Source organism: Anarhichas minor, unplaced genomic scaffold (genome assembly GCF_050575085.1).
Source record: "Anarhichas minor isolate MPS153535 unplaced genomic scaffold, ASM5057508v1 ptg000024l, whole genome shotgun sequence".
In the NCBI taxonomy this organism is placed as follows: domain Eukaryota; kingdom Metazoa; phylum Chordata; class Actinopteri; order Perciformes; family Anarhichadidae; genus Anarhichas; species Anarhichas minor.
In genome coordinates this window covers 4,114,909-4,142,832 of record NW_027466470.1, presented here as the reverse complement: position 1 = coordinate 4,142,832, position 27,924 = coordinate 4,114,909, and the positions used below count along the sequence as shown (strand labels likewise).

At 44.0% G+C, this 27,924-nt stretch overlaps 1 protein-coding gene across 1 annotated transcript in view; it reads right to left on the bottom strand.

Moving 5' to 3' along the window:
- The window catches only part of cadm3 (cell adhesion molecule 3), a 79,452-nt gene that overhangs the window by 30,509 nt on the left and 21,019 nt on the right, over positions 1 to 27,924 (bottom strand). The window contains exons 2-3 of the mRNA XM_076098621.1: positions 14,888 to 15,037; positions 40 to 192 (exon numbers count right to left, since the gene is read on the bottom strand). Coding sequence (XP_075954736.1) covers positions 40 to 192; positions 14,888 to 15,037 — 303 coding nt within the window. The remainder of the gene's footprint in view (positions 1 to 39; positions 193 to 14,887; positions 15,038 to 27,924) is intronic.

The following is a 27,924-nucleotide window of genomic DNA, read 5'->3' as shown; positions in this document are numbered from 1 at the left end:
GTGTATGTGTGTGTGTGTGTGTGTGTTTGTGGGACCCACCTAGCACGGTGACAGTAGCTCGGGCGGTGCGGACCGGCATGGTGAAGATGGAGCAGGTGTACTCGCCCTCGTCGGACAGCTGCACGTCGGCGATGGTTATGGAAAGCTCGGTGGGTGTCGAGTGGTGTAGCTGGATGCGGTTATCTCTCAGCGCTGAAGGAAGAAGAGGAACAGGATATCAATATTTAGAAATGTGCATATATAATTGATCAGCTTTATGAATAAGAGATATAAGTTGTATAAGGTATGATTCATCTATTTACTTGATTTGTTTTTCCGGATCTTTTTTTTTGCTTTTAACTTTTCTAACTTTACTAGTAATCCATTTTAAATTTTCTTAATATTGCAATGGATTTCGAAGGGTTTTCTCATATTTGCGGTGTACAAGTGTCTCGTCACAATAAAGAGGAGGAGAGAGAAAATAAAAGGAGGAGGAAGAGGAGGCAGAATATGAGTCAGGTAGAAGGGACAGAAAGACTGTTGACATGGGGGGAAAGAAAGAAAAAGTGGCGGACAAGATGAGGGCTTGACGGAAGGGGGAGTTGGGGGAGGAGAGAGCCGGGCAGGGGGGGAGAAGGAATGCAACATAAGAAGGAAGGGGGGGAAGGAGAAAGAGATAACATGAGAGGATGTAAGGATTTAGAAAAGGAGGTGGTAGAGAGATGGGAAGGGAAAGGACCATGACGGACTGGTTAAAAGAAATCAGGTGAAGTAGGGAGGAAGATGACAGGAGGGTGCAAAGAGGTGAGACAGTAGGGAGGTAAAAGGGATGATAGGATTGGAAGGTAGAAAAGGCGAAAGAGAAAGATGTAGAAAGGATATAAGAAAAGGTTGAAAGAGGGAGAAAAGGGGAGGAGGAGAGGGAAAGGTTGAGAAAGGGGAAAAACATGACAGAAAGTATGACAAAGAAAGGAAGGAAAGAAATGATAAAGGAGCGTGATTAGCGAGAATCTGAAAGGCACAAGTTGGAGAAAGAAACAATGACATGAAAAAGGAGAAGTAGTGAAAAAAGTAAGGCAGGTGGGAAGAGAGTAAGAAAGCATGTAAAAGAGGGCGACCAAGGTTGGGGAGGGCAGAGCGAGAGGGAAAGAGGAAAGTAGGAAAGATGATGTGCTGAATTTAAATCATGAGAAAGAGAAAGGTAAAATGGAAAGGAGGGGGGAGCGGGGGGAGATGTTTGGAGAGAAAATGATGTAAGAGGGAAAGCGAGGAGGAGGAGGAGGAGGAGTGAGGAAGACGAGGTGAGAGAGAGAGAGGAGGAAAAAATAGCCGAGATGTGAGCGCGAACAAGGCAAAGAGAGACAGAGAGGGGAGTAAAGAGAGGAGACGCAAATTGAGAATGAGAGACAAGAGAAAGTGTGAGAGAGAGAAAAAAACTGCAAAATAAAACAGAGGAAGCATAAATAGCAAGGAGAATAAGGGAGAGGCAGTGGGAATGGGTAGGGGAGGAGGGAGGAGGGAGGCGGGGGAGAAACATAAGAGAGACATAAATGGCTTTGTCATCAATGAGAAATCCAGCCATGAAAGGGGGAGAGAGAAGCACAAGCGACCGAGATAGATGATGATGAAATGCTACGAAATAACCCGCTCGTTTCCGTGATAGCGCTGACCTCTACGGTTGTTTGTGCGGTGTGATTGCTGTCTGTCTCCCTGCGCTCCTATCTGCCTGTCTGTCTCAATGTCTATCTGTCTTTCTATCTCGACGTCTATCTGTCTCTGGCTGTCTGTCTGTCTGTCTCGGTAAAAGCTTTTCAGCTTTGTTCTCTGGCGCCATCATGCAGAGTTGGCTCCCCGCAAATAATGACTTAACGTATAAGAAAGCAGATACCTGCAGAAAAAAAGAAAAAACTATTGCGGTCAAGTAAAGTGAATAGTTCTATAGATCTGTTCGCACATTCACGGTCGTTTTAAGTTACCGTGGGCATTACTTTTGTCTTTTCCCTGGCGTCCAGCTATATTTTAGGTATTGTTAGTCAGAGACTGTATATAAAAAGAGGATGTAGTCACTGTGACACCACCCACTGGTTGGTGGATCACAGTTTTAAAGCCTCGAATTTGACCTTTCGGTTGTCGCCATCTTGTTTTTTTGGAACCAGAAGTGACACAAGAGGGTGACCAAGACGTTTTTATGTGACCGAAATGTCACAATTAACTTCCATGTACTGAAAACACACTGTTAAAGGGTTAAAGTTGAAAGACGAAAACAACTCCCAGACGAGACAACGCTGTGGTAGTGACAATGTCAAGAACTAGCAATTGAGACTATAAACTCATGTTTATAATGTTCATTGAGGTCATAAACCCAGTTGTAAAGTAGGGTCATTTAATCAAGAGACTTCTATACAATCTGATTTATTTCTACAACCAGAGAAGGTCTTAGAGAAGTGCACTTCCACTTTGCTTTCACTTTTCAGAACCGGAGGTTGCCGCCTGGTTGTACTGGAGGTAGACGTAGCCACAGGGGAGGCTTCTGAAGGCCCGATGTGACACGCTTGTGTGGGGAGTCTGCGCAGGTTTGCTCTCTCTTCCCGGCAGTTTATTCTAACTGAAAATGGATGGGTCGGGTCAAGTTCTAGATCTGGTGTAGATGGTTTTGTTAACGATAATACAACCCTGGTCAGCACCTGGTTCTTGGCAATAACAGAGACAATACAAGGCTGCCAGCTAACGCGCTAGCTAACTTGTTGCAGTACTTTTTTTGTGTGATGTCTATTTGATTGTCAAATTTGCTTTAAATCTTTTGTTTCTTGTAACAGCGCAAATGTCCAAAAGTTTTAGTCTCTCCTACTGTAACAACAGTAATACAGCCTTCTGACAAATGAAATATCATGTCTTAGTTCCGTCAGCTCTTTTCTCATTCCTCAACATGTCATCTTATTCTGAAAATCTTTGTGTATCGTGTGGGCGACTCCAAATATGTGTGGGTGTGTGTGTAGTTTAATAGTGTGTTATGATCGCTGTCTGTTTTCATATCTTATTGTTTATTTGCCTCTCTCAGTATTGAGCCACATCTGTGTCTGTTTGTCTCCTCGTCTTTTTCTGTCTCAATATTATATCCCTGTCTCTCCATCTTCCCATCTGTCTGTTCACCTGTCTATCTCTATTGCACACACACACACACGCACGCGCACACACACACACACATACACACACACACACACACACACACACACACACACACACACACACCTCTGTTTCTGTTGGTGTTTTTCAGTTATTTCATCCAACACTACTTTATCTCAATGCCTTATCACAAAGCAAGGTCACTACATTTGTCTTCATGAGCTACCCTCTTTGTGTGGGTGTGTGTGTGTGTGTGTGTGTGTGTGTGTGTGTCTGTATGTGAGGCATACGGTCACTCACTCACTCACACACACAAACAAACACACACACACACACACACACACACACACTTATCCATGCCCCTTGGACCCTGCTCTCAACCATCAGTCTCCTTAATTCCCTTCCCCTCAGTTCTCCTCCATCTCCCCTCTTTCCCTCTCTCTCTTGTTCTTCTCCGTCTTTCTCTCTTGCATCTCCCCCATTTCTAATCTTTTCTGACTTTTTTTCTCTTTTTGTTCTTTCGTTTTTCATTATAAACGATGTATATTGCTCGAGAGTACAGGTGTGATGGATTTTCAGAAACGATATGATATCTAGTTACGGGGGCAAATCGATCGGGACGCCCCTGAAAATGGTACATGTGCCTTGCGCTGTTTAGCCTGCGATATGAGCAACATAAATAGTCCGCCAATAGGTCACACTCTGCTGTTTGGCTTTTGTTTCTTTGCTGAAGGGATGTAATGAATTTCTGAGTATTGAGATAAACTGGATTAACCGATGAGGTGTGTATCTGTGTGGTTAGAGAGAGGGGAGTAGTTTATTTTTATTGTCTCATAGAGCATGTCAGGCGACTGCCATTTGGAGCACTTCCAAGGCTCGGATGGACATGAAACTCTAAACATCTAAGTTTGCAGTTCACAACTTTCAACGTTCGACACCATTCGAATTTGTGTTCTAGTTTCCTCTTCTCACGCTTAATAAAAAAGGCGGTCGAAATGAAACTCTTCCTACAAAACTGCATGAGAAAATACAGAGATGAGGGATAACAACACACATCATCAACCACAACTTCCCCAGTTTGAGTCTGGCTGAGGACCTTTACTACCTGACAAAAACAATAATAGTTTAAAAAAAGTTCACTTTTGGTTGAATTCAGCAGCTGTAGGTTTGTGTTTCTTTACAACTTGTAACAACGGGGTATTTTGAATTGTGTGTTTTGTGCATCTGACTCCTCCATGGCAACGTCAGCCGAGGTTCATGGGCGTCACAGTATTTAAAGCCATCTGCTCGCCGGGCAGAAACAAAAAAAAACATAATTTCTCTGAAATGAAATTGAAATAATTTTAGGTTTTCAGAAACAAAGCGTCTTCCCGGAAAGCGAAATTTGAAACATTGTTTCCAGATGTCAAGCAGAATGTTTTAATTTTAAATGAAAAACACAGCTGCAACTAATTCATGAATGCTGCGGTAACAGATACTTTCCCGCATCTTGATTTTTGATTCCTGAATGATGTATTTCACCAGGATGCACATGTAGCTCTTGCTTCACAAACATTGGGGGAAACGTGACATGATAGAGAGAAGAAAACTAGTCTTTGTACATAAAGACAAAGTCAATACTCATTTTGTGTCAGTTGTTTAAAAGTATAGGTAAGTAAATGTCACGCCTCAGAGATGCATGCTGCTCCGGTAAAGGTAGAGCTAACACTTAAAAGATAGCAACACAGCTAAACACACTCGGAGGCACTGACACACTTGGCTGGAACAACAGTGGATCATCGCCGGCAGTCTTATAGTGCCATTAGGTAATCAAGGAGACCCCTGGGTTTCTACGTTGAGGAACCATTGAGGATAAAAATGGGAACCTATACGAGAGGAGAAACTTCTTCAAACAGCATCTCCTTCCACTTTGCAATTCTACGTGTGTGCATATGATCGAGCATGTGAGGGGTATATAAGTGGTGTCAGGAGGGCTTTGAGCTGAGGAGATGGAGCATTTGTGCGTTCATTACATATCAAGTACAGGATCTGCTTATCAGCCTACAAACCTTTTTGTACGCCGGTGTTTGAAAGTGTGTCTGCATGTCTCTGTTGCCTGTGTGTGTGTGTGTGTGTGTGTGTGTGTGTGTGTATGTGTGTGTGTGTGTGTGTGTTTGGCCAGATAGCGGTTCTTGTCTGCAGCTCAAACTCGAGACTCGATACTCCCCAAAGGTCCAACTGTTGATCTGGTCACAGCAGCTATTTTCGCCTATCGCCTTCCTCCTCCACCTCCTCCACCTCCTCCTCCTCCCTCAATCTCTCTCATGCTCTTTCAACTTCAAACATACAGGAAGAGGGGGAATTCTCTCACAACACATACTGAGAGCACATACATATATTCCTTTTTCATCTGCCTCCTACCTCCTTATGCCTTTCCAACTAAGTTCGCGCTGTGCAGAGAACTCTCTCAAATTGAAATTTGACTTATTGCCACGACAGGGGGGAGAAACCTGTGCTGCCGAGGCAAAGTAAATCAGTTGCAGACCAATATTTTTATATTTCTATCTTTATCTCTCCCTTAGCTTCTGCATCCTGTTATGTCCCCGTCTCCCTATTTGCCTCAACCTGAATCTGCATTTCACCTCCTCTTCTTGCTTCCCTCTCTGGCCATTTTTCTTCGCATCCAGCTGTCAAATGTCTTTTCCACTCCTGCTTTGTTATTTTCCCTTTCTTTCTTCTCATGTCTTCCCCTCCCTCCTTCTCTCATCACTCAACTCTCTCTCTCTCTCTCTCTCTCTCTCTCTCTCTCTCTCTCTCTCTCTCTCTGTTTCTGTCTCGCCCTCTCTCTCCTTTTGTTTTACATTTTAGGCATTTAGCTGACACACGCGTCCAAACAGACAGCCTCTCTTCTTCTCTCTCTCTCTCTCTCTTCCACACATGTCGCCTCCATCCTCCCATCTGTTTCCGAATATTCTCTCCAGCTCCCTAATTATCCGTCCTTTCCGACAGCTGATCCGGGTTCAGTGACCGCAGGCGTCCCTTGATCATTCCGTCCCAACTGATCTGAGAGCGTCAATTGATCCTGGATCAGTGCGCCGGCTATGAAACACTTGATAAACACACACCTCTGTCTGTTTTATCCTCCTTCCCCTCCTTTCCCTCTGCCCCCTTCTCTCTCTCAATCCACTCATCTCTCTTGCCCTATTCCTTCAGACAGAATTAAAAAAATAATCATTTAGAGGCGGCGGCACAAAATGTCTGCAGAATCAATGGAAGGAGCGAGATGAACCAAACTTTGCCCAAGGTGGTGCAAATTGAAGCAAGGCGGCATTAGTTCCAGATGAAACTTGAGAGAGAAATGTTCCCAACGGTGTATTAGCTTCAAGCACCATGCCAATGAAATCCTGCCATGTAGTATTTACAGCAGCGAGAAAGAAAAAGAAAGAAAGTCCGTTGGGGATTTCTGGCAAATAACACTGACCGATGACACATCCTAAATACCAGATTACCTGGAGAAGACACTGCTCATGCTGGCTGCTCTGCTTGGCGCAGAAGGATTAGAAAGAAAGCATAACAGAGTAAAGTGCATAATGCTGAAAGCATAGATGATTTTCTCTTTCCTCACCTTTATAGTGAAAAGAAGCTAAAGAAGCAATTATCATAATGGCTGCCACTATCAGCCTGCTGCTTCTTTCTGCCGCTTTGGGTTGTCTGCGTGCCATCACTTACTTCGCTGCTCATGTTTCAAGTCACAAGTTCAGACTAATGCATAGTAAAGAGGGAAATATTGTCACTACCTCTTCTTGATATCTTTTAATGCCCTGTAGTGCTTTGATTTGATTTGCTTGACAGTGTGGTACGTGTGTGCAGCTCGTTTTCTTTATTTTATCTCTATAGACCGGATGTCCTGATGTGGATTAATCTCACTTGTACAAGAGGCTAGTTTGAAGGAAAAGTTAGCCATTTTGGGAAATAAGCCAATTTGCTTTGATGCCGCGAGTTAAATGAGAAGATCAATACCACTCTCATATCTGTCCGTTAGATTTGAAGCTAGAGCCAGGAGACGCTTAGCTTAGAATAAAGATTGGAAACAAGGGGGAACAGCTGCCACGGCTCTGTCCATTTTTTTAAGACTCCAGGAAGTCGCTTACACTTCAGTTTATGTATGGATGAAATATGAAGGTGCTCAATTAGAAATCTATTGCCTCCACAAGGCTCTCAACATGACGACGGCTGAGCCAGCGGCTAGCAGCCAGCGGTGCTAACAGTGCAAACAATTTTCAACAGTGCTGACAGAGCTAACAGTGTTTATCTGATGGTGAGCGCTACACGCTAAGTGACGACGCTCAGGATAGCGTTAGCGGCGGTAACGGCCATTTGACCGCGGTGCAGAGCAGCGGCCCTCGCTAGCCAGTGTGGCACGCTCAAAGCATTATTTGCAAAAAAGCCAGAGAAAAAAATGAAATACCTAATCAAGTGATGTGCAGGCTGAACATCAGATGAATGATGAGAGACCTACACAATCACAACTGTCACAGTATTTTTTATTCAAAATTCAAATGAGGAATAAATGATTGTTGTGGAGCCATAACAATAATACAGTATTATGCAATGTATGCATGTCTGTTCTGTTTCATGCCTGGTTATGTGATTTTCTATTTTTATATCTGTGGTTGAGCGGCAAAAGGCCAATTTCTGAATCACACGAGATCTTTTTGATACATTTACTTCATTAACCTAAAAAATTAAATAGCCTTTTTTTTTTTACTTTGATTTCTTTGTACTCCGTTCTCTTTCTTCTCCTTGCACTTGTCTACCATTACACGTGATTATTTTAAGTACATGTGGAATATAGAGTTCGGATGATACGGAGAGGATAAAGGAGAGAAAGCCGTCTTTCAGGTGCTAGATTTCAAAAGTCTCTCCTGCAGTCTTTCAATCCTGTGATGGTTGTTAATACGTTCTCCAGAGAGCCTTCCCAGACACCAAGAAAACTTTGACTGATGCGACGTGGATCAATAGTTTTTCAGAAAATGTCAAAAAAAGATCAACACACATCTCACGCCCCCGCATGTGGAGTAGTGTCTCGGTCTCTGAGAGGCTCGGTGTGGATCTGACCATCAATGTTAATGTTGTTTTTTGTGCCTGTTCACTTAAGAGTCCTCAACACCGTAAAACTTTAAAAGTGCTTTGTGTGTATTTTAATAAAATGATTTACAACAACAGTCATTTTTACCACAGTAAAAGTCTGCCTACTCAATATCCTGGCGCTAGGCGAGAGCTTCCCCATCCACCAAGGTTTATAAATCACCAGAGAGCCATTACCTTGTTAAATCGTACTGAGGCCTGTGTGATGTCTGCTTATATACTTTTATGGAAAGGAAGGAACATGACAAATAAATTGAATTATAGCCAGACTGAAAGCTTATATCCAGATTTTCTTTTTCTAGTGAGATGTGTTTGCTAAACCTCAAATTGTGAGTGTTTTATTCTACTTTCATCGTTGTTCACTGAGTAAAATACGCACATGAAGGCACACCTCTCTGTGTGAGACACATGTTCCTGGACTCATTACATTTTAGTGAATGCATGCGGCTTCAAATGTATATAAAATGGTTCGTGCTTGTACAGAAAGGAGATTTAGCAGAATTAAGGAAAGTGTGATGGAAAGCTTGATGACATCGGTTTGGTTCTTTAAATTATGAAAAAAAAAAAGGGTTTCTGACCGAGTTTTCCCTAAAGATCTAATTTTTTAATCACGAGCAACGAACCAAAACAAATATCTTTATTAATCATTATTTCTCCGGCTGAAAGTTAATCGTTAGCTAACAAGTGAATATACAGCATCCAATTTGCGCTACTGTCACATAATTCTTTCACAACGGAGGAAAGTCATTTTTTCTCCATATTTAGTGTCGACATCTGTTATATGCATTTCAGAGTTTGTGCTCATTTGATGAAACCGTACTGAGATGGCGTTGGTGTGAGCGTTTTGTCCACTTCTGTCCTGTTGTGTTTGTCAAGATGTTAGTAAATTGTTTGTCCTGATGTTACATATCAGGACAAACGTGTCATGAGAAAGAAACAAATTGATCTCAAGCATCTACAGGGAGGTGGTTCACAACTTAAGTTTGGGTTTTTATACAACTGGCCCATTAGATGATGACTGGCTCATTAATTAATTCGCTAAACGTCTCTATGAAATAGAACAAAATACAACTTCAGGGGTGGAAAAAGGTGTCTTTAACTCACCAAAACACACACTGGTGCATGTAAATGTATCAGCATGGTAAGAGACCACGAGAGGTAAGTGAGAAAATATGTCTTTTGTCCTTTAACTTGGGAAACTTGTTGCTACATTTCGGTGCAGTAACCTCAGTCAGGCATTTCATACAGTATATAAAACTAACACGGTAAGAGGACACCATTGTATAACACACAGCACACCAGTTAGAAATGGGGTTACAATATTAAACTATACAATTTTTGTGCCAACATTTTCTGTTTTTTAGCTTCTCAAATGTGGTTATTTTCTTGCTTTTTTCAAACTTAGGGAGAGTGAACTGAACGTCTTTGCATTTTGGACTTCTGGTCGATGAAGATGAGGAATACAAAGACATCACGTTGTGCTCTGGGAAACTGTGATGGACAATTTTCACAGTTTTCTGACATATTATAGACAAAAACGACTACTCAGGAAAATAATCAGGGTTGCCAAAGGCACCCTGGTGCGTTCTTCATAGGTCAGAGTCTCAGAATGAAGCAGAGAGGAGAACTGTCTGTCAGGATGCTTTATCTCCTTTCACTGACAGTTTTCTTCTGTGGTTATTATAAGTATTTTGCTGGCTGGGCTAACTATTCTAGCGAGCTCTCCCTGGAGCCTGCAGTTCACCCACGATGCTAAGTGGAACGTTAGCGCTCAAACTTATTCTTACCGACTCACTCCGAAGCTATTGAGACTCCTGAGAAGACAGTCGTTTTCTGGATGAAAGCACCAGCTAAAAGCCAAATATGTAAATGTAATGCCCTTGTTTGTTTCCCTTTCCTTGTCTTGATTTCAAAGTTTCGGTCTTTATCTCCCTTGCGTCCATCTCTTTATCCCAATGTCTCTCTCTGTCTCCTGGTAGTCTGGCATTAATGTAGGAACCCATCTGTTTTCATGCTTTCCTCTCTGTTTAATCTCTTCTATTAGCAGCACTGGGTCTTTTCTTTTCTCCCCTCATCCATCCACCCATCCACTCCCACACGTTCCCTCCGGGGTATCTCTGGGTCCTTAAAAGGGTCTTAAAATAAATTATCCAGAATTAAGGCTTTAAAACGTATTAAAATATCCCGTGTTGGCGACAGCTATCAGATCATTTGTGTTCGCCATGGAATGACAGGTTTCTTCGCTGTAAATGTTCACGCTGAGATTAATACAGGACAGAATTAGCTGTAAAATGCTTCTTCTTTTTTTTCATTGTATCTGCTTTAATAAACACAACTGAGCTTTGTGTCCCTTAACAATTAATTTCCTGTGTTGCTTTATCTTCATCTAGCCAGTTATAGTTGCAGAACTCTCATTAGCTCTGCTCCACTGGAACCAGGCTGGTTTTTTTTTGCCAGTTATGTCCCTTTACTTTATTTTTCTAATTTTAATCTTTCTATTCAAAAAAGCCTCTTAAGAATGTGCCCGCACTGTGTTCCCTCCTCTGCTGGGTCCTCCGTCTCTCTGTACTGCATCTCATCTGTGCAAAGCAGGGTCAAATTAAACTGATGTCAATGGCTTTCCTTGTCTGAATAATGATAAAAGTCAGCTTAAGCTTTCAATCTACCACGGAGATTTGGATGGAATCGATGTGACCCTGTGATTATCCCAGCAAAATCAACATTCTATACATCACAGCCTTTGATTTTTTTTTCACACTATTTGTGATTACGATTTTTTTTTAATACATAAATTAAATCCAACTTCTCTTTCCCTGTATCTCCTCTGCATCATTTATACATTGTCATTTATTCTTTCTCTGTAGTGTAATGTAATATCCATTCTCTTCACCGCCCGTTCTCCTCCTCTCCTCCTCTTCTTCTCTATCCAAGCCTGTGATGACGATCCTACTTTCTTGGCCATGTATGTATGTATTTCTTTTGTTTAACAGGGACATCTGTTTAGATTGCGTTTCAAGTAATGAGTGACGAAAAGCACTCGGCTTCTGTCTTTGGTTCTTCTTCTCTCTCTCTCTCTCTCTCTCTCTCTCTCTCTCTCTCTCTCTCTCTCTCTCTCCTGTCTTTCTGCTCTCTGAATTTGCCATCTCTGATCTCGCAGCAGTACAGTCTCTGCTCTGCGGTGTGGAGGCCATCACTGTGAGGAGTTGTCACTCATCATTTTCTTCTTGTTCTGCTATCTCACATCACACTGTTCGTCCCTCCCTCGCTCCCTGCCGCCCCTTCCACCCCTCCATTTTTTCCTTCTTCTCATGTCTCAACTCTCCAAAGCGCAGTGCACGCTGTGCAGTGTTAAAAAGAGAAAGAGAAGAGCCCTAATTTCTCTCCTTTTCTTCTCCTCCGCTCGACAATCAACTGGCTTATTTCTTTTCCCTTTTTTGTTCCAGTTCTAGTGAACCCTACCGTCATCCCTCCATCTCTTGCTGCCTCCGCTCTGAAGCAAAAACTGTCTGTGCACTTTGCTGTTCGTGCCAACTGCATAGATTTACTTCTCCATCTCCAGACATCCTTTCCAAAGTGAAGCACTGAGGGATTTTCATTCACTCTCTCCCCTCCTTCTGCCTCATTTTTGCGATCCCTCTATCCTACTTTATATTTCACCGTCTTAATCTGTCTGTCCTTCCTTCGACTTTCCCTTCTTGGCTGGACAATTACAGTAAACTATCGAGCAAGAATTTTTTGGACGGTCATGTGCGGGAGATGGCGAAGTTCCATTTCAACCCAAACGAGCAGAACGTTTTCAAAAATTACTTTCTATGGCAAGGAAACAAATCTTATTAAAACAGCAAACATTATACCAATATATTTGTGATTATGACAGTAAATTGTGGTTTCTTTCAACCTTGATCGTTACCTCAATTTAAAGCTGCACTGATCATTATTTTCATATAAAGAATACATCAAATCTCTATGTGTAATGTGAAAGAAATCAAATCCACAGGGAATCATCCCCCAACTGCAGTTCCCCTCAGCTCCATGGAGCAAACGTTACAGTTTCCAGCAACAACAGGCAGATGATTTCCAGTAAAAATATACCAATATAATAAACAGACTGTCGGTTACCTGCTCAGCAAACAAGAGTTCGCAACTAGCTGGTAAACATAGTGGAGCATTGAGCTGCTAAAGAGTTGGATACTTCCCCGAGGGAGTTGGCGGAGAGCAAAATGTAGCTGAAAGGAGAATTTTGGAAGTACATTTGTCAATTGGAATTGCTTCTGTTTCTAAAAATCTGCATCTTCATCTTCATCTCTTCAGTTTTCCAAGGTGATAAAATGTCAGTTTTGTGTTTCGAGCTTGTTACGCTGCCACCAAGGAATGCAGGTTGAAGTGATTTTGTGCCTAAACTTAACCAAAAGTTAGTGACGCCCATGCTGCGTTTCAGGTTCATCTTAACATCGTAGGTTTTCTTCGTTATATCAACAGCTAATTACAGTGAAAAACGCTATCTCTTCTTTCTCCTGCCTTCATTTTCTCCATCTGCTTCTCTTCCTATAAAAATGTTTGCCTTCTGTTTACAATTATTCTCCTCCTTCGTCTCTCTCTCTTTCCTTTCTCAGTTTTGTACTGTACGCACCTCCATCCCTCCACTATCTTTCTCCCAAGACCTTCATGTCTCTTCTTTCTCTCTCCATATGCTGCTAGAAGAGAAGACATGGATGAAGGGTTGAGTTCTGAGTTCCCGTCATCTTCCCCTCCCCTCTCAGGCTCTCAAACTCTCTGCTTTCCAAACTACAGCATCTGCTGTGCATGTTGGACCACTGCAGTGGGGAGTTTCTGCTCCATATAACCCTCCTCCTCCTCCTCCTCCTCCTCCTCTTCCTATTTTCTCCCATTCCCCTTCCTCCTCGTCCACCACTACGCTTCTCAATTCCCACCAAAGTAGAGGTCAGCCTTTAAGTGTTCTATCATTGCAGAGAAGTGCCTCTCTCCTCTCTACTGTGGTTGAAGCTCCATCCGGAGTAAAGACTCGCTGATCTCTCCATTTGTCCTTCCCCAGCTCCCTCCCTCACTCACTCTCTCTATCTCGCCTCTCTGTGCTCCAAATCGTCTGTTGGCCTTCTGCAATGACAACTCCTCGGCCTGTGTCCGTCTACTCTCGTCTTTCTTAACTCCATCTCTCCATCACTTCCCTTCTGCTGTTAAGTGTTGCATTCGTGCACGAGGGAGTCATTCTAGCTCTCTCGCCGCCCTGGTATCTAATTCTCCAACTCTCCCACCCATCCTTCCTTCCATCTGGACCACTCGCTCCTCTTTTCACTCACAAGTACCAAGTCTGTTGTGTGACGCTGGACTATTGAAAAGAGGCAGACTAGAAAACGTTGGAGCTAAGATTTAAACTTGTCAGGATTTAAGTTTCCTCTAAAATGATTTGATTTTAAATATCCCCCTTTAGGGGCATTTTTGTTTTTCATCATGTCAAATAAAAAAAGGAGACGTGTTTTTATTGCAATCATAGCCATGTTGTCCTGGTCTTTACACTCAAACTGGGTGCTGTGCTTCTTTTCACTCCTGACAATGTTTTGAACCATGGGTTTGAGCCAACAAAGGCAAAAGTAATCATTAGCACCAAAGCGCCATATTTATAATGTCAGTCATTATTTACAGTGTCAGTTTTTCTTCTTTTTTTTCACACCGCTAGCCTTTTTAAAATACAGGGTCTGTTGTGTGATGCTGGACAATTTAACCAAGGAGTGGAAAGTCTCTCTTTTCAAAATATCATTAAAAAGCCGGTCTGGCTTAACAGCCAGTTAGGCCATCGGGTAGCAAACAATTTGATTAATGAGACAATTTGTCTTTTAAAAAAAAGTATCTGTTTGGATTGGAAACATTGAAGCACTTGTGTCCGTCAGATTCTGAGGTTTGTTTTCATCCTTTCATTAAAAGTTGTTGCACATATTGAGCACTTTGTGAATCATGCAATATTACATGTCGCTCGCTCTCTCAGTTATAAAGCAGTACAAAGCAGTTGTTAGTGCCTTGTTCAGAAAAGATGAAAAAGCAAAAACATCTTTATTGCAACCCTGTCTCCTAACAATTACATTCATACGAAGCGGATGTGCATTAGCAAATATGTTTTGTAGAAAACATGTTTTTTCTATCAACATAGACCCCCTTTTTACATGCAGTTACTTCATGCTTCTGGGGCAGATTGGAGGACAGCTATGTGATCAAAAGTGTGACTGCATCCAAGACGCATTCTAGATGATGATAAATCTGTCTCCTCAAGACGCATATATTATCATTACTCTGCCCAGTAAAGTGGAAGTATAGCCTCTAAACGGTCTATCCCTTGTGATAATGGCAGCTGAAGTGGCACTGAAACAAGCTGTCATATCTGCTCAAGAGATTCTAACACACGACACTGAAGGCGCACCAAGCTGTTGTGACATTCATCTGATCCCCGATTGGTTCAACCTCTTAATGTTCCCGTATACGTGGGGGCACGAACGAACGCCTGTGAAGACTAACTTGTGTCTCACTCGTAGTGCTGGAGCAAGGCCTGTGTTGATTTGCACGTAGCCTGGAAACACCAAAACAGATTGAAATCAGATCTGTGATCTGGCCAACAGGGATGCAGGTATGTTGCCCCCCCCCCTCTCACCTCTCTTCTCTCCAAAGTACAGGGTCTGCTGTGCAGTGTTGGACCATTGCAGTGAGGAGTTATCGCTCTCGGGCACATTGCAGGTCAGTGTCACAGTCCCCCCCACGGACACCGTCTCATCTGAGGTCACTGGCTGCAAGGGGTCGTCATCTAGGTAACGGGAGAGAGAGAGAGAGAGAGAGAGAGAGAGAGAGGAGGGGGGGTGAATAATCATAAGACAGAGCGATATAACTGCAACAGAGACAAGTCAGAGGCACTGGGCTTATATGAAAACACGAGCAAAAAGACTAGTACAGACCAACACACAGATCAAATGAACCCACAAAATGCATTACTTGCATCGCTCCCTCTCTTTCTCTCGAACTCTCCCCCGCCCGTCTCTTTCTCCGCTTGTCAGATTATCCATACATCTCTATCTGTCTTTCCTGAAAGCAAATACGCAATGCGTGTGCGCACGCACACACACACACACACACACACACACACACACACACAGGGACACGCTGTCAGAGGGACAGAAAAAGCAGACAAATGGCGATCTGGTTGTATGTCTGCGAGGCCAATGTAAGAGCGATGAGTCAGGAGCAGCGCTGGCACCCAGAGACTGCAGGACCTGAGGGACCAGCAAAGATGAAGAGACCGCGGCGGAGAGTGGCTCTCGACAGGTCAGAGCAACAACAAGAGCACTGTCTCATACATTTAATGGCCTCGTAACCCTCTTTTGTCGATATCCGTGTCGGTTCCTAACGCCATGCATATGTATCGGCTGCTTCAGAACGAGCTCAAACGGGACAGGCATTATGGAAATGAGCGGGTCAGATGGAAAGAGAAAGAGAATACAAATGACCCAGCATAATGAATTGATTCTAAAGGCTGGAGCTGGAACACCACAAAACCACTGAACAGTGAACTGGGTGTGTAACAGTATTCAAATTGGCTCAAATCATGGTATTTAACAGCGCTCCCTTGATAACGGGTGATGGTGTAGGCTAATTCCGCTCTTTGGATTCAGCGAGGCTGGCAGACGATTATGTGAATCAGAATAAGGGATGTATATTGAAATACGCAGCCCCTCGTATTAGTAAGTAATGCCGAGCCCGGCCGCTTTACTGTGCTTTTTGCCGGGTTAAGTTATTGCGGCTTTGAGAGCCATGCTTTGAGCTCTCCCCTCCCTTCCCGCTCACTTCAAAACGTGCCAGTGCTTGCTCAAACTAATCTTAAGTAAAACAAAAATATGGTATAATTGACAACAAGACCAAGCCAACGGAGGGAACATCTCCTAAGAAGAAATGCCCTAAAGCGGTGTCCTCACCCCTGCAAATATGGCGTGTATAAATAGTCTAATTGGAACCAAATTGTCAAGCGGGAGACAGGTTTATATTCGGCGTGGAGCGTTATCACATCCTTGCACCGGCGGTGGAATTGATTTTTTTTTTTTTTTTTTTTTGCAGGAAGAACATCTGTTTAAGTGCGCTTCGGCGGAACTCCCATCAAGACATGAAAGGTGTGAAGACAGGATGCAGAAGTGGAGGCGAGCAAACCAACTGCATGCGGCATCAAAAACACACATTTTCAGAGCGTGAGCTCAGGCAGGCGGCAACTTTTGGTATCTTTCTTTTGACATTTTAAAGCCAGTTTTATGGCCGGTTCAAAATCTCAGAAAAACACAAGTTGTTAGAGAAGAAAAAGAAAAAGAAAAAAGTCTTCGGCTTGCCTCTGGGCTGAGAGGATTCAGAGGTAGGATTCACTCAGAGACTTCCAGAGTGGTGCGTGTCAGAGTTAGTCACTCCCTCCCCCTCTGTGGTGTTTTACTGCAGCCCTGACCTTGTGGTTAGTTTATCTAAGCACCATGATGGCTAAGGGCTGAATGTGTGGTCAAGTGCAGCGAGGATTAGTGTCTCCTTTAATAGCGTCTTGGGCTAATTCTTGCGGCTGATCGCAAGAGCTCCTCTTCTCGGCATGAACACTTTGGCTAAACTTGCTGTCCCAGTGCATCAATCATCAAGCCAACCGCAATGAGCTGCCATTTCTGACCGAGAACAACCTGTGTTGCAGGCTCAGAGTGACACTTGCAAGTTCAGTGGTGAATTAGCTCTTTTACAGAATATGTAATATTCATCTGCAGCAAATCCCAGCACTGAGTTCATACGATCACCACTGGACTGAACGGCAGACGCAGCCTTCTCCCCGCTCAACTCATTGCCATTTTCCTCTTTAAACCTCCTTTTAGATATCCTCAAAGTATGTAGAAACAAAACATTTGTTCAACACTTGCATAACACCATCTGCATCTAATTTGCATTATGTTTACACCACCAGAAATTACAGAAAGTCTTGTGGGCTTAAACTAAGCTCGCCCTTGTAATAAATAATGACCCACCCACAGGTCCAGAGGAGCTGAAGAGGATAGCTTCCATAAATTCAGTGGCAATAGGTGATGATTTGGTCATTTCAAAGTCTTTTATTTCCTTTTCAAGTTATTGATCTTGGGCACTGAGGGCCTAAAGGTTAGATAAGTGGGAAGGTGGCAGGAAGATTGCAGATTCGATCCATGGACTGGCAGGGGTAAATCTAACAGGCGAAGAAAAGACCCTGCAGCACTCGTGGCTTGTTCATTACCACAGCTGGAGTGCCTTTTAATCCCCGGCTACAGTGGAGCTCAGTGGCAAAACAGAGCAGACTGTGCGTGTAGTGGCTCACAAAAAGTTTCTATATAAATTAATGCGGGCTAATAAATAAAGGTTAATCTCACTCTTATTGAGTAATATGTTTTAATGATGATTAAACGGCACTCCGCATCTTGAATTTAAAGCTCCGCTAATGCTTACAAATCACTTGATGTACAGTATATGAGCGCGGTAGCAACCTTGTTAGGCCCGTCGGTCAAAATATTAATCACACATAAGTTCATTTAGTTTGAGAATTTGACTGCATGATAATGTATAAACCTTACAGCAATATTTCAAATGAACATAAGCATTCATTATATGTTCAGACGGGTGGGGTCAGCAGCAGTGTGCATTTAAATTGGCCCATTTGAAATAAGATCAAATTCTCTGTGGTTGACAAATGTCACAACACATCCAACTGTCCTTAGAGGAACTCCCAAACCATCCATCGGTCCATATTGGTTTACACAAACACTACAGAGTCACTCCCCAGCTGCATGACCCCCATAAGCCTCAGATACAGATACAGCTGTTCTTCTTACCTTTCAAGCTACTTAAGAGCAAAGTTAAAAAGCGGGGGAATGAAGTTCAGCCAGAGTTTGAACGGTTAAGACAGGCTAAAACACCCGAGCTGCAAAAATGAACAGGGAGACCTATATCTATCCTTAGCAGACGCTAAGTTAAACACTGTGGCTCGCTCTTCTTTCTTCTCGCCTCGCATCCTCCCCTCCTACTCCCCTCCCCCCTCGAGGTGTAAGCCCACCGAAGACACGGGTATTTAAAGCAACACAATTTACACTTTCCCGCGGCCGGCAACAAGGTGACAGAGCGCAGAGCGCTGACTGGGATATGAAATCAAGGGAGGGAGGGGAGGAGGAGGGAGAGAAAGATGGATGGATAAGGGTATATAGAGGAGGGTGGGTGTTAAAATGAGGCGGTAAAGTGTTTGTGTATGAACAAAACGGGAGGGAGGAAGCCAGTGAGAAGTGTGAGGACCTCGAGGGCCCTCACATGATAAAAAAAAAGTAGAGAGAAAAATGGAAAAACTTAAAGGAATAGTTTCATCCCCCCTTTTTTTAAGAAGAGGCTTAATTACTTTCTTTCTGGGAGTTAGACGAGACGATCGATATCCATCTCAAGCCTGCGCGAATACATACAGGGCGTGTTTAACGTAGCGTTAAGATTGGATGCAGGTGGCAAATACTTAGCCCGTACAAAGAGAGAAAACACACCAACAAAGCACTGACTATTAGGAGTTCCCTCACCATCACGAGGGAACAAATCGAATTATCACACCGTGTTCTCGTTTGTCGGTTACAAACGAAAACGGAAACGACAATTTGTAGCTTTAGACGGAATTAGGCGCTTAAACTAAAAAGGTCCACTCGGTTCCTGGTATCTGAAGAACCAAATTATATTCATTCTAGTCTGGTTGAGTATATAGTTCCTGTTTCATTGCTTCAGGTGCAGTCTACGTCTAGTCCACTGCTGCTCTCTCTTTTCATGACCGTTTGAGTCGCCCACATTTTGGATCATGTGTAAATATCTTTTGGCTCTGTGATGTTGTGATGGACTCTCTTCACAGTTTTCTACTGTTTAATAGACCGAACGAACAGCAGATTACTCTCTGCTACCTGGTTTGCTTCCGAATGAGTGTTTTTCTCCCTGCTACCTGCTGCTCAGACTTTATATCGGGATGATGTGAGGCATAACAAAAAAACGTAGCTTTTCTAAGCATTGGAAAGCTTTTGCAAACGTTGAACCATAATGGTTTAGAAATGCATAATAGAGAGAGTAGAAATGGACCTTTATTGCAGTTTGAGGTGTCCTGTCTGTTTTAAAGACATCTGTTAAGGTGGTCTGTGGGGAAAGAGCTTTTAAGGCGAGAAGGAATTTTAATTTGCACCTCCACTCGTACTCTCGGGAACGAAGCAAAAAAAGTGTTTCCCAAAATTATTGAACTGTTCCTTTAATAAAATAAACCGCTTCCTTCACTCCTTGAAAAGAACAACAATTCTAACCACCTTGACCATCTCCATGTTCACGTGCCCCTCTCTTCCTTCCTCCTCCATCTGTCTCCCTCCATCTTTCCCCCCCTCCTCCTCTCCATCTGCCCCGATGTCCTGCTCGGTTTCCTCTCGTCCTCCCTCACCTCTTTGCCCTTCTGTCCAGCCTCCTGCCCCCCTCCTCCCCCATTCCTGATAATCTCGTTTACTTCTTGGCGTTCTTAATTCCTTCTTTCCCTCCTTTTTTTCCTCCCTCGTTCTCCCTGGGAAGCTTTACAGTGTTGCTGCTAATTAGCGGCAGGTTAATGAACTTTATCTATACTGTAAAACAAGTGTGTGCGTGTCCGTGCACTTTCAGCATGTAGGTCTGAGCTAAGTGTGTGTGTGTGTATGTGCGCGTGTGTGTGTGTGTGTGTGTGTGAGAGACGAGATTGCTATCTACATGTCCGTGGATGTGTGGTGTGTGTGTATTTGCAGGTGTTTTCACAAAAGGGTGTAGGTTGCTCTGCAAGGAGGTAATTATCTCAATGTTAGTAAAGTATGTACACGTCTCCTCACATGTGTGAGAGTGTGAGTCTAAAGAGGCTTGTTATCAATGTGTGTGCGTGCATGCGTGTGTGTGTGTGTGTGTGTGTTTGCACGCAGTTGTATTTGTTTTGCAGGGAGGAATTTATCTGTTTGTGCAGCGTGTGGGACGAAGTATCTGCGTGATTTATGAGATGCTTTTTTATCTGCATGTGGTTGAGGCTGTGTGTGTGTGTGTGTGTGTGTGTGCTGGCGTGCGTGTGCATCCATATTCTGTTGCAGCGGCACAGAGAGAGCGGCGCTGTGGTGTGTGACAGACAGAGCCATGTGTCATGGTGCTGGCGACGCTGTACACATTTGATGGGAAATTCAGCCAACAGTGTGCGGTTTGATATGGCATGGTGCGATACAGACCATTACACACACACAGAGGCATCCACTGGCACACACTGCAAGCATGCTGACAATCCCCCCCCCACTCCCCCTCACCCCCACCAACCTCACCGCGCCCCCGAATCGCACACACACGCTCATAAAACATACAGACAGGAAGACATGCATGTTCAAGCACAAACAACAGAACGACACGAATACGCACAAACATGTGCTTAAAAATACATCAGATACAGTGGAAACATGAAGCAAACACACAAAGAGCACAGAGGACACATTCAGGAAGACAGACACACACACACACACAAACACACACCTCCCCCACACCATCCATCTATGCCCAGCTGTCCCCGACCACCACCCATCCCCCTGGGTAGATGTGTGTGTGTGTGTGCGTGTGTGTGTATCTATAAGTATATGTGTGTATGCGTGCCCTTCTGCCCACCTCTACCCTCTAAAAGCTCCCCGCTCTTTTTTTTTTTTATCCCTCTCTCCACTCCTCCCTCCCCCCACCCCCTTTACGTTTGGTGTGAGTCAAACGATGAAAATCCAAGCCAGATTTGAGAAAATTTGACCAGTGAATGAATAAACAACGTGAATGTTTCACATACTTTTTAACTGAGACCAACAAGCAAATGCTTTGTTTTCTGCCTGATTTCCGAGCGATTGTCATTCTCATGTGGGGGCGCCACACAAATCACTTATAATCTTTGAGAGGTGTGGGTGGGTGGGTGGGTGGGGAAGTGAGGGGGGAGTGGGATTGGCCTGTGTATTTGGGATTTCAGCCCCCCCGTCAGCTGTCTTAGCACAAACAAACTCCTTAGCCCTAAGTTTTTCCTCCAGCCCGCCCTTTTTCTTTCCTCAAGGCTGAGGGTTTTCGGGGGATTCTGGGAGCCCAAAACAGCCCCCACCCATCTCCCCGTCAAGTACCCCCAACCCTGCCACCCCACCCTTCCTCTGCTGCCTGTCAAACATAGTTAGCTCAGAGCTCAGACAATTCCCCCACTGCTTCTTGTCCTCATCCTCCACCAGCTAGACCCCCCTCCCCATCCACACACACACACACACACCACTCCCATCACAGCCCAGCAGTATCTCTGCAGCAGCAGTGAGGCGCCAAGCCGGCCGCCCCACCCTGCCACTGGAGCAGCGCTATGAGAAAGAAAAGAGAGCGCGGGGTGAGAGAGAGAGAGAGGAGGGAGGGAGGGAGGAGGGGTTCAGCTCGCAGAAAAGGGCAGCAGCATCACTGCTGACAAAAGAAAAAGAATAATGATTTGCCAGAGAGAGAAAGACAGAGAGAGTCGGGGCGGTGAGAGAGAGAGAGATGGAGGAAAACACAGGGGAGAAACAGAGAGAAAGAGCAAAGACAGAGGGAAAGAGAGAGGTGAGCGAAGGACATGGCAGAAATAAGCATATATAGATAGATGAGACCAATGAGGAGAGATGACAGGGTGACTTAGAAAAAGGGGGCAAAGAGACTGAAAGAGCATAAAAAAAACAATGAGAGCGAGATGGAGGGAAGTAGAGCAGAGTGGAAGGACAGAGAGTCAGAAAGGAGACAGAGGGATGGAGAGGTTGAAAAAAAGATGATGAGGAAGTGGTGGGGTGGAGAGAAGGAGCAAGCAGTGAGTGCTGATAAGACTTAAAGGATAGGCCATCTTAATACAATAAGCATGCGGAGTCCTCTCCATACACATCTGAGGTGATCCTCTTTGTGAGGCGACTTCACTGTTAGTGATGGGGGACGAACTCTGCCTTCCTCAGTCAAACCAAATGTGTATCTACTGAATTTCAGGTCTTTGTTTGTATGAAACGCCCTCTCTCTTGTTCCCTCGGTACCCTCTGCTGATCCGTGGCAGGATTCTTCCCGGTAGTGGCGTGTACAAGTCTGTGTCACACCCCCACAGCCCACAAAGCCTCAGATTCGCTACATGCCAATTGTTGTTTTTTTTGGCACCACGAAAGGCACAATATCAAGTAAGGCCGGTTCAGCACAGCCAGGTGCATCCTGGGAATTAGTCTCACATTGGACGATTCTGCACCTCGTGATTACATCCAGCGGTCCTCGGTCGGTGCCAGTGCAAGAAATAGCGCAGCCTATTTGTAGAGAGGCAGAAAGGACGGGTGTCCGACTTTCATGCAGGAGAGACAGAAAGAGAAACATCGGCATTGAATGTAACCCCGGGTTTTTGCAGTATCGTCCATCAGCGCTCTTGTCGGGCGATCGAGTTGTTCTGATTTATTATTTTGTTGTGTTGTAGAGAGGTTTGTGGCTGGACAAAGCTCACCAGCAACAAACACAAATGCAACTGTCAGAGCAAAGGCACCCACTTGATTTGGCTTTAAGATTGTTTGAGGCTTCATATTAACTTTAAATTAACTTCAGAAAGCACGTTTGCACAGAACCAGGTCTGGGTCTTGTCTCCCATTCACATTAAGTCCCATTAGGAAGGTGTTGCTTGAGACCTTGCTATCATTGCTCATTATTTGACAGCTGTGCCAGCTAAGCTTCTTTTAAAATGAACCGATTGGACACAGACAGATGGAGAGATGGAGAGATGTTTTTGATTTCAAAGAGAAGAGTTCTTTACTAGTTCACACGCACGGCTCCAAAGCTCACCAGCCAGAAATCATCATTTGATACGAAAAAAAGATAACTTTAGCTTTATCTGTCCATCTGAACCACTAACACACACACACACACACACACACACACACACACACACACACACACACACACACACACACACACAGAGGAAGATAAAGAGAGTGAAATCTTTAATGCTTTGGCAAATGCACTGGCTGCCCCTGCCAATAGGCCACTTAAAGAAATGAGTAGTCAATTACCAGAAGTCTGCCCTTTTGACTAAGATCACTGGATCCTCTAAGGACCCGAGAACCTGCAGTATCTCTCTCTCTCGCTCTCTCGCTCTCTCTCTCTCTCTCTCTCTCTCCGAGCAGACAACACCCATCTTTCAAAACAGCAATAATAACGAGAAGGCTGTAAAAAAAAAGTTTCGATGGGAAATACACAATCACGCAGACACATAAGCGTGACATGTGACGCGCACACTCTGGGTGATAATTTATTATCATCATGGTTCGTCAGTGGAATCACATCCTGATGCCACCAAATTCAGTTATCTAGATTAATGACACAGAACAAACCGTGATTACAAACAAAGAAACTTAATTATTGAAGTTCTTTTGTTCTTTTTGTGATTTACATCTATGACGTAAAGCATGGCATTCGAACAAAAGTCATTGGGGAGAAAATGTATGTGAGTTTGCATGATTTGTCATATCATACATACACTGTCTGTTTTTCATGGATTGGGTTAAGCCCCTTAGTTCTCATTGATGTAAACCGTAATGCTGCAGGCGCAATGACATTGGAGACAGTACTGTGTGGTTCCTCATTTGTAGCAGCACCGTTCCCATTTGAACATGACAATGCCTCTGTGCACAAAGTAAGGTCAAGCGGTTGGACTTCACTTTGTGCCCGACATCAGCGGTCGCCCTCGCTAATGCTCTTGTGGCTGAATGGGAGCAAATCCCTGCAGACAGGATACAGTATATCTTGAGGGAACGGCTTCCCAGAAGACCGGAGGATGTTACGGCGGCGGATTAAAGGAGTGCTTCACCCACCGCAAAATGACCATCTGTATATCGATTACTCGCGCCTGTGTTCCCTGGAATGCTTTGATTTTTCTCTCATGCCTCCACGGAGAGCGGAGATAAAAAAAAACAAAGGAAAGTAAAATGGGGGACGCGTTTAATAACAGCAAAACTACATCGAAGCATCCGTTTACGAACTCTCACGCAACTCGTGCAGTATAATCCAAGTCTTGTTTATCACTACTTTCCAAACACATTTCGCCCCAAATCTTCAAATTAAAAAACACTTAGTCAAACGGATGTTTGGATACAGTTTGATAGTTTTGCTGCTGTTAAACCTGGCCTCCTTTACTACAGTTCATCAAGGATGAAGGACGTTCACCGTGGAGAAATGCTGGAAAGTTTTCCTCCTGAATTAACTGAAGTAACTGATACACAAATAGTCATTCTGAAGGTGACGTATTCCTTTAATACCCGGGGGTTTTGGACTTCAGGTTCAACAGTTATATGTCTGTGCGTCCACGTACGTTTGGCCATGCAGTGTATTTGTTGTAAAACTTTCTATGACACCCATGTCTATAGTGCATTATAACCTATAATGCTTTATAATCTGCTAATAGCATTGTATAAATTACAGGTATAAGCTCATAAATGTCATAATGCCTTATAACAATAATCATAACACATTATAAAACATTGACTTATAAGATCAATGATGAATTGCTGTTCACTCACTGACATTTATTATTATTATGTCATTATTCCCACAGTTGTAATTCATTATAATATTCTATAATGCATTATATGCATGACACATTATGATTGTAAATGACTTATTAAGTGGTCATTGTTAAGTAGTTTTGTGTGTTGTGTTTGCATAGATTTAATAGATATCTTTTCACATTACTTAAAGCAAACAATGACCAGTGTGCGCAGATTATAATGCATTGTGGGTACGTTCATAATGCATAATAGACATGGGGTGTCATGGAAGGAGTCGCCAAATATTCAAATACAGATGCTTTGATATTGTTTTTTTACCATAAAGGCCAGCTGTATATCTGATTCAAACACACAACAGAAGACACAATCTGTACCTTGAAGGAGGCGAGGCACACACACACACTGTCCACCTCTACAGCTCTATAGCATGCAAACACACACACACACACACACACACACACACACACACACACACACACACACACACACACCTATCCAGCCGTAAAACCTTCCGATAACAGCAGAGACTTATACACCAGGCACAAGAAGGATAGCGCTCTCGATGCCCGCGGAAAGGGCCAAGATTAGAAAAAGGAGGAAGAGTCCTGAAGCTTTAGGGAACGAGAGAGGCTGAGGAGGATGAAGGAGGAGAGGGAGCGAGGGAGGGAGAGAAAGAGGGAGAGAAGGGTGAGCCAGTGAGCCAAGGGTGATGAGGGAAGATATGCTTCAAATTAAATCATTTGGAACAAAAGAGGATTGTTGCCAAGCAACCCAGCCAGAACAGGGTTACCAGGGCAACCGAGGTGACCCGAAGCCTGACCTAAGAAATGGAGTTGCCCTCGTCGTCCATCAGCACACATGCAGACGCGTAAACACACACACACACACTTCAGTCATCCTGTGGCACGGACCGAAAACAGGGCTTTTAGGCCTGGTGGCTAATGGAGGACGTTTCGCCAAAATCAACAGCTAGCGAAGCACAAACACAAAAACTGTCCAACGTCCAAGATGAGCAGCTGGAATGAGAGAGTCGGCGCTGTCAGCACACAAACGCCGTTTCCAAATCATGGACGGATCCCAGATTGCCCCTCAGTAAGAGACAGGATGCATAATCCTCATTAAAGGAACTAGAAAGCTTTTAAATTAGAGATCATTTACATCAAAGTACCACGGAACGGTCCTTACCACGAGCGGGAAGAGGCTCGACCCTTAGAGACCTACTGATACTGGATAATAGAAGCTTATACAAAAAATATAAAAGCCTTTTGTTTTTCCAGTCTTCAAACAACTTCTTCCATCAAGCCTTTGAAGAGAGACTGTAGAAAAATGTGCGCCTTTATCCCCATTTGTATTTGATTCATCACCTGAGGACTACAAAGACACGCATAGTGACACAGAGCTGGTGGAGACGGATCAGGTTGCAGCAGGAGGAGGTTACAGTCACAGGCTCTTCGCCCCACATGTTTTGAGCGTGACCATTCGGGAAAAGGTGAACCCTTTTAACTTTGGATGTGATCGGACAACACGTCATACCAGCTAGTTTGATTCGGCTCCAACACCTCTCTCAGTGACGACTGTCAGCACGGATTTAATCTGAAATCCAATTGAAAGAATTTACAAATCGGTATCGCGTGCCGTCTTTAAAGACGTCATGTTGTTTTCCCTGCACGATGAAAATAAAAGCCCGTCCTGATAGTCGCACTACAGACTGTGATACCTGCAGGTGCTGCTGAACTCAGTTTCTTTGGTTTCATGTCAACTCTCCTGCCTGGCTGCTTCCACTTGAAATCGCAGATGAACGCGCTCTCTCTTCTCATCGTGTAATTGTTGCAGCGGTACATGAGACTGGATGTTCTGCTGGATGTTTTGTGTTACAGGCAGACCTCCTTTCTTCTCCTCTCTGTGTCTTTGACTGCTTGGCAACATGGCATGAAAGGACGAAGAGTGTTTTTGGAAGTGTGCGTGTGTGTGTGTGTGTGTGTGTGTTTGTGCGTCTACCTGGAAATAGCACAGAAAGACAAAGTGGAGCTAAGAGAAGGAGAAATCTTAATGTGGACCAAAGATTGGAGTACAGTGAGAGAGTGTGTGTGTGTGTGCGTGCGTGCGTGTGTGCGTGCGTGTCTGTGTGTGTGTATGTAGGATGCCTTTCCACTTGTTAGTGTATTGGAATGCTCTCTTCCTCGTAACCTAGCTTGCCTCTTTTCTCCAGGGACCACTTTGGGAATATGTGTGTGTCCTTCAGTGTATGAGAGAGTGTGTGTGTGTGTGTGTGTGGCCTTGTAAACCCCCCCGTCCTTTCCCCCCCATCATGTCTGCAGGAATGTGTGTACATCTTGTAACAAACGAACGGCCACTAACGAACGCAACCTTTCAGACGGCCCCCACTGTTTGTCACTCCCAATCAAGACAATGGAGATCAATGGAAGAACGAAGCGAGGGAATGGAAGATGAAGAATACAAGGAAGAGGAGGAGGGGGATGGGGCCTCGCCGCTTCCAACAATGGCAGCGCAGACACAAACAAGTGAAACAATAGAGGCTGGACAGTGTCGTTTTTTGTATCTGCGTGCACGCTGAGTGGCGTGACGATGCGGACATCGTCAGGGCGCCCCTCGTGGGCTAATTGACTGATTAGAGCCACTCCACATGGTCCTAACTGTCATGGCCGCCAACATCGGAGAATTGGCGCGGCCCTGTGACCATCTGGTGACCTACTTGACACGAGAGATGACCTGTAAGGGCATGGGATCGTCGCACTTGGATGTACAAGTGGCTGAAACTTATGGCAGCGTTTATTTTTTTTCTTCTTTTCTTTTCTTTTTTTAGCGTGGAAAACATGCTCATTATAGTGAAATGAAACCACTTATGAGTTTGCTAGAAATCTCCTGGAATCTCCATCAACGACCCCAGGACCCTAATGATTTTTAAAATGTGAGCGCAGTGGTGTACCGCACGCTCACACACACACACACACACTATAGATACAAATCAGGCCGAGGATAATGAGCGGTAGTGATGTTACAGTAAATCTAGTGAATAGGTGGGTAAAGAATGAACTCGTTGTCAATCAGGAGACATGGCACCGCTTATGTAACCCATGTGCTT